Consider the following 9,437-nt stretch of genomic DNA (forward strand, 5'->3'; position numbering starts at 1 on the left):
CTTTCAGAGGCTTTGCTAAGCCAGCTCTGGCTCTGCTGCATGCTGTTGTGGAGGTGGCACTACACAGTCACTGAGAAATGGCCCTCTTATCTATACGCAGTACTGCATCTCGCACTTGGCTGACAAGGAAAGATGCGAAGGCTAAACTGCAGCCTGGGTTAAAAACCCTTTGTTGGGGACACAAAGGGTCTGTGCAACTACCTGCCTTGCAACGGAGCTATCCAAAGGGGTGTATGTTTGCACCTACTGAAACCAAAGTCCAGACTTCGAGCCGTGTCCCTTTAGATCTCAAAGTCACCCAACTGGCAATAGGTTTTTTTAAACTCTTACAAGACACAGACAATATGAACTGGGGTATTTTTACAGAAAATAATGACTTAAGAATAATTTTTGTGATGGATAATTTTTATAGAATTAAAAACAATTTTCTGAACATTTGTTTGGGGGGAAAAAAGTTTTCCATTATACAAAGCAGAATTGGTAACTCTTTCCCCCCCAAACTGACGTGCGACTTCCATCTCTCTCGATATTTGATACTCTTTCATTGGTCTCGCCAAAGCCAAGTTCCTTTTTAAGTTCCTTTTCAAGAAATCTGCTCATCCTGTTTTTCACTAGCTTTTAAGATTAATAAGCTTTTAATCTTAATCCTGGTGGTGGTGTCATACTAACCTCTTTGGAAGTGGTGCTCTCCATTGGCTGAAAATTGAACATCATGCAGTTTGGCTTGTCAGCAAGCCGGGTGGTCTGCTACACGCACAAGTACTGGTAAATACATGGCAAACAGTGGCAGTACTGAACTGAACTTTAAAATAAGTTCATAAATGTTTTGGAAAATAACTTTGAAGTAAACGGTTGCCAGCTTTGGGGATTCCACCTGTCTTTTACAAATCAGATGATGCTGTGCTGCCCTCTCGTTCAGATTTAGGAAGTAAATTAGGTGCCCGAATGCTAAACCAATCTGCTTTTCAGGCCAAGGCTGCCATTTCCAGACCTGCCTGCTGTCAGCAGGGTTGCTGGAGGGAGCAACTTCAGGCAGGGTGAGAAATACTTGCTTGCTTTGAGGTTTTAGGTCCTCATCTAGTACCACAAGTAGCTAGAGCGTCCGAACAGGGCTAGTATCTGTAGCTGTGGAGTAACACATTAAGTCCTTTCCCCTCTTCCCTGGGAGTCCACAGGGGAAAATGCCCAAACATGGGGTGGGTGCGGGAACATTTCTGCTGTGGCACACATTCATTAGACTGACACTGAAGGCAGCCACCTGGAGATAAGCAGGATAAAATAAAAAACTTACCGTGGCTTTAAATGTTTGGGGCGGGGGGGGCAATTTCATTCTCAGGCTGATGTTCACCATGGTAAACTTCCTAAACTTTATTGGAATATGATGAGTGGAAAACTACTGTACAAGGCGATGCCTGTGTCGCTGTTTTCTCATGCTTGTGGCAGAGTTAGTTTCACAACAGGAGTCACGCAAGGCTGAAGACTGGGTGGGTGAGCTGATGGGTGCAGGCAGATACTGGTGAGCTGTAAAACATTTGTGAGTAAGAGTAAGAATAGTGTTTGAAAGTGAAACAGCGCCTATGGACTCCCGAGTCCTCATTTCCCCTCTAGATACCTGTTTCAACTGGGTTAACGTAAGAACATAACAGTCTACCTAGACCTTACATGATACAGGATTCAGTAGTCTATATTTTGGCTAAGTTGTCCAGAAATAGGGCACTAATTAACAGCTTGTAGATCTCCTTACGTGCTGAATAGATGCATTGGATAAACTGAGGACTTTGCTCACAAAACTTTTCTCTTTGCATATGTTGGGATAACTTTACGGCTCCTGGAACAGGGAAATGTGGTCCCATTTAACATGCGTTATTGTGATGAAGGATTTTAATATTGCTGGAGTGAATAATTAAGTAATCTATGGAGGTAGACCACCTGTAGGGACCAAATTCTTTGGGCAGAAAGGTGTCTCGGTTCGATGTTAGCCCTGTCGCATTAATCAGCTTAAGTAAATACCTGTAAGATAAATTGCTTAGTTTGCAGACAGTAATAACAAGAATGATTCACAGGCCATGACATCAAGCAGAGGGCTGAATGGGGGCCAGGAAGGTCCATGCCTTGTCATAGAGCAGGTGGTGAGAACATACCCAAAATATTTGAGTAATTGAATTTAAGCCACCTCAGGAATGTCGTGCACGGCCAGTTGCCGCTCTGGAATTAAGCGATGTGCACAGCTATGGGGCTCCAAGCAGCCTCTTAGCTGGCCCCCTGCATTCATACCAGCTGTGAGCATACCTTCCCTCCCCAAGTACCTTCATAGTTTCTGTTCTGTCTCCCTGTTGCACAGAGGGTGAGCCAGACCAGCTGCTCTCTAGAGCTGGATGTTTCCCTGCTCAGCTCTGCATGACCAGGCTGGAACTAACAAAGCTCGGGTGAGTGAGCGTTACCGATAGCCAGGCATTTGGCTTGGTGCATATGGCAGCATGCCTGGATGCGCAACCAGCCTTTGTACCATGTCATGGAGCTTATGCGGAGCCTTCATTGTCTAAGCTAGGTTGACTCCAACTGCCCCAGAGGAAGGAAAAAAATCATAGACGTCTCTGGATGTGCCTCTTGCACTGCACAACTGCGCGTCTAACCTTGGGAGTCTAACTTCAGTGGGTGACTGGACCCCAGTAACAAAGTTGTTCAGAAAGCTTTGTCTTAACCCTTTAGTTTGAGGGTGCAGGCTCTGAGCAGCTTCTGCAATGAGAGCAGAATATAGGCTCCTTCAGCAATGTAGGCATCCACTAAGCTTAGCCCCAGGGAAATCCCCATCAGGTTTTGCCAAGCAGCTCTATGGTGCCCACAAATTAGCTGTATCTGAATCTCTCTAGCTCAAAAAAATTGACCTTGCCATGGCTTTACTGATCTCCCCAAACCACATGGGCATTGTAACATCTCAGCTCTCACGTGTTTTCTTCCACATGCATCCCACGTGGCATGGGACCTTGGGCTTCTTGTGCTGCTACCACTTTGAGTCACGAAAGAGAGCAGGAGTTGCTGGAGGGGCTCAGGACAGGTGGCTTCTGGCTATCACTTTTCAGGTATATGAAGGTTAAAGACCTGCTGACTAAAGCTTTCCCATGGGAAATGTAAGGTAGGTGAGTCCCCCTTGTGCTCATAGCTCTGCGTCACCCTAGCAGCACTGCTTATTTCTTCTTTCAGGGGATCTCTCATGGGTGAAGATGGCCGGAGAAACACAGGCTGAGCAACAGCAGTGGTAGCAGGAATGTCTGTACGGGTAGGTTTGGTAAGGGAAACTTAGAGAAAGGATCAAAATACGCAAAACTTAGAGGCTCATGGAGAAAGGGGTGCTGGAAGATCTTGTGGCCACAAGTCACTTTAGGTATGTGCCCAAGAAATCTGCTTTTTGCTCTTGTTGTAGTAAGTCAGCAGGTTAACGGCGGAGTAGGAACCCCTAGGCAGGCCTATCGAGAAACTCAGTGGGCAGTGAGTAACAGAACAGACAAAAGGGCCACTGCTCTCGTGAGAAGTAATTTCCTCTTTATGGCTGGCACTTGTTTAAAAGACAAATCAGGCTGGGGAAGAGCGACTTGTATTTTTCCTGCTGCATTATCTGAGTTCACTAGCTACAAATTAAGAGACAAGGATAGGAGAGCGTATTCCAGGGAGCCTGCCAGACAGCAGCAGGGGGAAGCACTAAAACTGACAGACAATGAGGCGATTCTGGTTGCACTTTTTGTCATTCCAAGTGCCATCAGTGTACATCTCCACACATTCCTCTTTCCCTTTGCCAGAAGGTTCGTTTAAATGCCAGTTAGCATAGCTCAGTTGTGTGCCATCCAGGAACTGGAAATTGCTTGGAATTAGCGATTCCTTTATCCCCAGGTAGGCGTAGGTATTAAAATTTTTCACAAAGTACAGAATGGCATCGTTCTCGCCTGGGTTCCTTGGAGTGGCAATAGACCCTCCAACCTCTTTGCATTTTTTCAGTGTAGTTTGGAAATCAGCTTTTTCCCCATTGGTAGCAAATATTTTTCCTCCAGATGCAGTTATCTTCTTTTCCAAGGAGAGGACTGCAAGATGAGGTGAAAGCTGTTAAACTTCTATGCATTGTTTTGCGGTCACTTTGCTGCCAACTGTAATTCCCGCTATTTTCCTCCATAACTTTAGACTAAATCCAGGAAAAGGTAAAGGAAGGGAAAACTTGAAATCAAAGATAAAAAAAGAAAAGAAGAAAGCCAGCCCCCAAAAGCCAGAAGAAATCTGAAAAGGTGAGGGGAGGGGGGAAAAAGGAAGAAACACATAAATATACAGACAATGAAATAGGAGAAGCACAAAAGAAGTTGGAGAAGGGAGGGAAGGAAATAAAGAATTCTACATTTGGAAAAAGTATGTTGTTTTTTTTGAGTCTCTGTACTCTGTGTAAGCTCTCTGAGACGGTTTGCAGTATACAAGGGTATATGTCAGTCCTTAAGTGAGTAGGATCTTAGCTGTGATCTGGTTGTGACTGTTTTGGTATGGTTTTAGTGTTCTGCTTATTTGTCTGTTAGGAGCATGAGGTGCCCATGGAGCACTTCTGCATAAGCAGGGATTTTAATCTGATATATTTCTGACTTGCTTGCACCCATATTTCAGAGCTATTACCTAGGTGTCTCCCACTAGTTATGAAAAACTAATCCTCCCTTCCCCCCCATTTGAGAATTATCACTCTCCTATCTACCAGTGAACAAAAGACAAACGGAACGCAATAAAAGCGCAGAAAAGTCTGCTTTTTTCCGAAGAAGCCATTTTGTTGCTCATCTTGTTTATGCTCACTAATCCAGCAGAAAGTAAAGGCAGATAAATTACCTCCTGCAAGTCTGGAAATCTGATGTTCTAATTGACGGATCATGTCTCCCACTTCACTATCAACCAGCGGTAGGAAACCTGTGAAGAAAACCAGCTATTATGCACTTTGTGTTACAGTTTGAATCTTGGCTTTCGAGATAAAGCAGAGGTAGTCACACAAAATTAATATAAGCTTTTAAAATGTTTGTTTGACCCGTTTTAGTTTACTGCTGTGTTTTAAACAGGGGATCTTTTCAGACATTGATCTTTGTAAGGATAGGGAATACATTCCCGGAAACTACCTGCAGAGCAGTGATGTTTATGCAAAACTCAAACTGGCAAACTGAGTTAGTCTTTGCTCTCTAAGTGATTGAGCCAGTCCAGGCAAAACACTGGCACTTGTGCAGTAGGTTGAGTTGATTTTTAACTGTGTCTAGGGATTGTTGACAGAATCCTTCAGGCTGTTCAAGCACTTGCTTGCAGCTCCAACCTAACACCTAGCAACGAGTTTCTTGTGCCCTGTGTTATGGAAAATGATATCCTTTTCTCTGTGAATTGAACCATTGTGTCATTAAGTAGGAGAGATTTAAGCGTCTTACTTGATACAAGGAATTAATAAAGATCTGTTTATTTTCTATCAAGTAGGACCCACATCAGATTATACAGCATAGCATTGAGTTTACAAAGCATAGCAATGGAACGCGACAGCACATCTAGATAAAAATGGAGATGGTAACTGCATGTACCTGGTATAAAGCCTTCATCGTATTCAGGCAAGCGCACAAAACCGGGCAGTGGAGGAATTCCTGCTGGTTTACCTTGAGCACAGCACAGGAGCAGGAAAAAAGCTACTCCAAAGATTTTGTGGAACAACTGTGGAGACAGCATTATTTAAAGCCAAATGTAAAACAGGCTGTTTTACTCTCCGGTGTAGAGTCCTGCGTTTAAAAAAAAGAAATGTAAGGTTTCAGAATTTTGCTGTCTGGGTTTGAAGTTTTATGTACCTTAAGCTTCGCCCTCAGTGATGTGAATGTCATTGATGTAGTTGCGAAGTTAGGTTATTACAAATAATTAAAATCTTTTTCCAAAAGACTGAGTCTGTTAGTCTACTTAAGAGTTCAAGCTACAGAGCAAAAAACCAAAGCATGCCCTTCAAAGCTTTTTTTTTTGTACAGCAGATATACCATTTTTCCCATGCAAAAAGCTATCCTTTCAGTCTTAATTATACAGGGGAGCAATAGACGTGTCTGCTTTAGTAAGAGAAAGTCAGGTTAAGATAAACTGGAACATGCTGTCTTTATCAATTGGTTGAGTGAAACAATTGTTAATGCTTATTTTTCCATTATGGCATCCTTCTTTTAAAGTACCTTCACCTGAGGTCATAATCCTCTGTAAAAGTAGGTGAAAGTTTTAATAAAATTGTTGAGACACAAAGAAAAATCTAAAATGAAAGGTTTGTGATACAGTTTAAGAGGATTCAACATAATTTAAATGGAAATCTATTTAAAGATGTTCAATTTACCTAGCAGCTCCAATATGAAATGAGAGACTCTTTAAATGGTCTAATTTATAGGACATGTAACTTGAGATTTGTCTTGTTACCTACAGGAAATACAAAGAGCATGTAATATGATGTGCATTTGCATATGAATAGAAATTTAATGAACTTTAACTGGAATGATAGGGGGTTTGTTTTCTTTAAGAGGTAAACACACTTAAAATGGGAGGAAAATATTTGAGGGTGCTTTCTTGATTTGTAGAAACACTTTCACACATTTCAAAAAAAACAAAACCACAACCCTGGAGCAGAACAAAGCAATTTCTCAATACATACTTGAAATACCTAACATTTCCACAGAACAGCTGTGTAAATGTTAAATTGTAAATGTCACTGAAGATAAGCCAAAACAAGGAGTTCACCTGAAATACAATATGCAAAAGGAATACCACCATCACTTTCATTACAGACTGAGGCCGTATCGGTGATAACTACTGATGTTTTGTAGCTAAACAGAATCTCATGATCATAGCAGCAAAGCCGAAAGACAATGGTACATCTGCAGCATGTGCAGGGGCAACAGCCACAGAAGCACATACTTAGATAACCTACAGAATACTCCAGGGGAAGCTTAGATATCATAAATAATAACAGTTTTACAGTACTAAGTAAGTAGTACACTTTTATCCAACAGCACAATGACCTTTCAGTGAAGGAAAAAGCTGCTCTAAACCAGTCCTGTAAGTAGAGAGGCCTCAAGATGTGGAGCATTGCTGAAATGGAAATGCATTGCCATGCACTGCTAAGTTATTCTCAGCTGAGAGTTGTTTCTACCTAATGGAGACTTCTAGGAAAGGAGTTTCAGGCTGTGCTCCAGTTCAAACAAATAGATCCTCATCCTTGTGGGGTCAGGCCAGCATCCTGATGTTGCAGCAAGGCTAACAGCCGAGTCAGCTGAGGAATTAGGTGCTTTGAGATTAGATGGGGAATGTGAGCAAGATCCATATTAGTCTAAGATGCTACTGGATCTAAGCAAGCCTGGATCACCCCCACAGGCACTCTGCACCTGTACCTTCATACTGACCTCAGTAACTGATGTAGAGTCCTTTGTCATTGGTGTAGTGCCCACAGAGGCCTGATTAATTCCTGCAGCATTGTTTATTGAGTGCCCTGGAAAAGGCACCAGTCCTGTGAAAAATAAATAAGCGGTACCCAGTTGTATGTACCTTGACAGAAGAGGGCCGATTTAAATTTGCATGAGGAACCTTTGTTTAATGTTTCTTGTTAAATTTCAAGTTTCTTAGCTTTTGAGCGTTTGACTTAATGCTTTTAACGTTCTTTTGGCTGAGGTTTTCTAATTGTTTTATGAAAAAACCCAAAAACAGAGAACATGAGACAAGCCATTACCTGGGGCCAGATGAGCCCTAGAAAAGGTCACTGGCAGAACCTTGGGCCTTTGCATCCGTGGTAAGAACAACCTTAGCGCTTCAACTGCATCTGGAAGAAACCGCAGGTTAGGCGAGTGTGAGAAGAGGATGAGGCTTGGCCTCCATTAGTGGGTTTCACACGCTGACTGATGGCCTGGGAAACCTGGAGGGAGACAGAAGCTTTCTTGTGTGATAGACCCCTGAGAAGAACGGATGGAGATTTGATAAATTCTAAACTTTTCTTCACTTGATTGTCATCAGCATATTGATAAGATGGAGCAAGCTAAAATAGATATTTAAAAATACTTACATTTCTGCTACGCTGGTTTATGATTGCCTAATAGCATATGCGATATAACTATCATAACTTGTAAACTATTTTCTGATCTTGCTTTGAGCTGCACTTCACAGAAGCTCAGCAAGATTCAAGGACACAGATCTGCTAAAGGACAAACAATTTTTGAGTATCGAGGCAACTTTTCTTCTGTGTTTCCCCATCGATCACTAAGAGGTTTTAGAATTTCAGTGCTAGTGAAGCAAATGAAGGATATTCTGAGAGTAGGTTCAGTGTTGCACAATGTAGGTAGGTAAATGCAAAACACGCTAAGGACAAAAGTTGGTCAATACTGCTTTCTTAGCTGCTTCAAGAAATACAGACACTAGAGTTGAATTTCAGTTTATGAAAGTGGGTGTGTGTTCCTTCCATGAGCCTGTTTGTTAGCCTTTCCTTTGTATACTTAACCTCCTGAAAGTTGGGGATTTTTTCCTTCATAGTGCTAGTCACACCTCAGATAACCTTGAAAATTCTTTTCTTATTCTCTCAGTTTGTATTTAAATGACTGCAACCCCACTTATATTTTTTTGTTTACATTGATTTTGTGCTGTTCTGCTGTTGTTTCCATCCTACCTTGCTGCCACCTTGTCCTGTGCTTTCTGCATTTCCTTTTCTCTTCCAAATCACTGTCAGGCTGTCCCCAACAGCTCCCTTATGCCTGGGAATATCAGGAAGAGCACAGAGCATGTGGGACCTAGTGTCTCTCCTTCTCAGAGGAGGGCTGAGGCTATTTTTGCTGCGCTTTAAAAACAGGAAGCAAAGAATTCAGCAAGACATGGACACCTGGGATGACAAACTTCAAGGTGACTTTTTTCTTTGGAGTTATGAGCAGCATTTTAGAGCAGAAACTCTTAATTCATTTTACCTGTAGACAGTGTGATCAGTGCTCATAAATGCTACTGCCATCTTGCTCCACAAACTTCAATGACTTTTTTCTTTGAAGTTATGAGCAGCATTTTAGAGCAGAAAGTCTTAATTCATTTTACCTGTAGACAGTGTGATCAGTGCTCATAAATGCTACTGCCATCTTGCTCCACTGACTTAAGTTACGTGTGAAGCATCCAAGTGGAGGTCACTAGGTGTCTCTGATATGTCACTTGGGGCAGCTCAGCTGAACAACACAGAAATAAATAAAGAGGGTTTTGTGTTAATAACAAATAGAAAACAAGACAATATCTCATCTCTTCAATAGTTCTTAGTAGCAACATAGCATTCTAATGCGAGAAAAAAAATACCTCATGAACCAGATGAAACTATTTTTCCATATATTCTGCAGTTGTCCTCCATTATCTGCAGAAGGTTAAATTGTTTGCTACAGTCTTTACTATCATAATCGTAGAACCATAGAAAA

General features: G+C 42.0%; 1 protein-coding gene across 1 annotated transcript; it reads right to left on the reverse strand.

Annotated features, from left to right (window-relative positions):
- Window positions 1-3,696: 3,696 nt before the first annotated feature.
- Window positions 3,697-5,715, reverse strand: LOC103898546 (pulmonary surfactant-associated protein A). The gene is made up of 3 exons (XM_019471943.1): window positions 5,574-5,715; window positions 4,849-4,926; window positions 3,697-4,073 (listed from the first exon to the last, which is right to left on the reverse strand). The coding sequence occupies exons 1-3, from the start codon at window positions 5,713-5,715 to the stop codon at window positions 3,697-3,699; spliced, it is 597 nt and encodes a 198-aa protein (XP_019327488.1).
- Between the last annotated feature and the right edge of the window lie 3,722 nt (window positions 5,716-9,437).

Source organism: Aptenodytes forsteri, unplaced genomic scaffold (assembly GCF_000699145.1).
Source record: "Aptenodytes forsteri isolate BGI_AS27 unplaced genomic scaffold, ASM69914v1 Scaffold226, whole genome shotgun sequence".
In the NCBI taxonomy this organism is placed as follows: Eukaryota; Metazoa; Chordata; class Aves; order Sphenisciformes; family Spheniscidae; genus Aptenodytes; species Aptenodytes forsteri.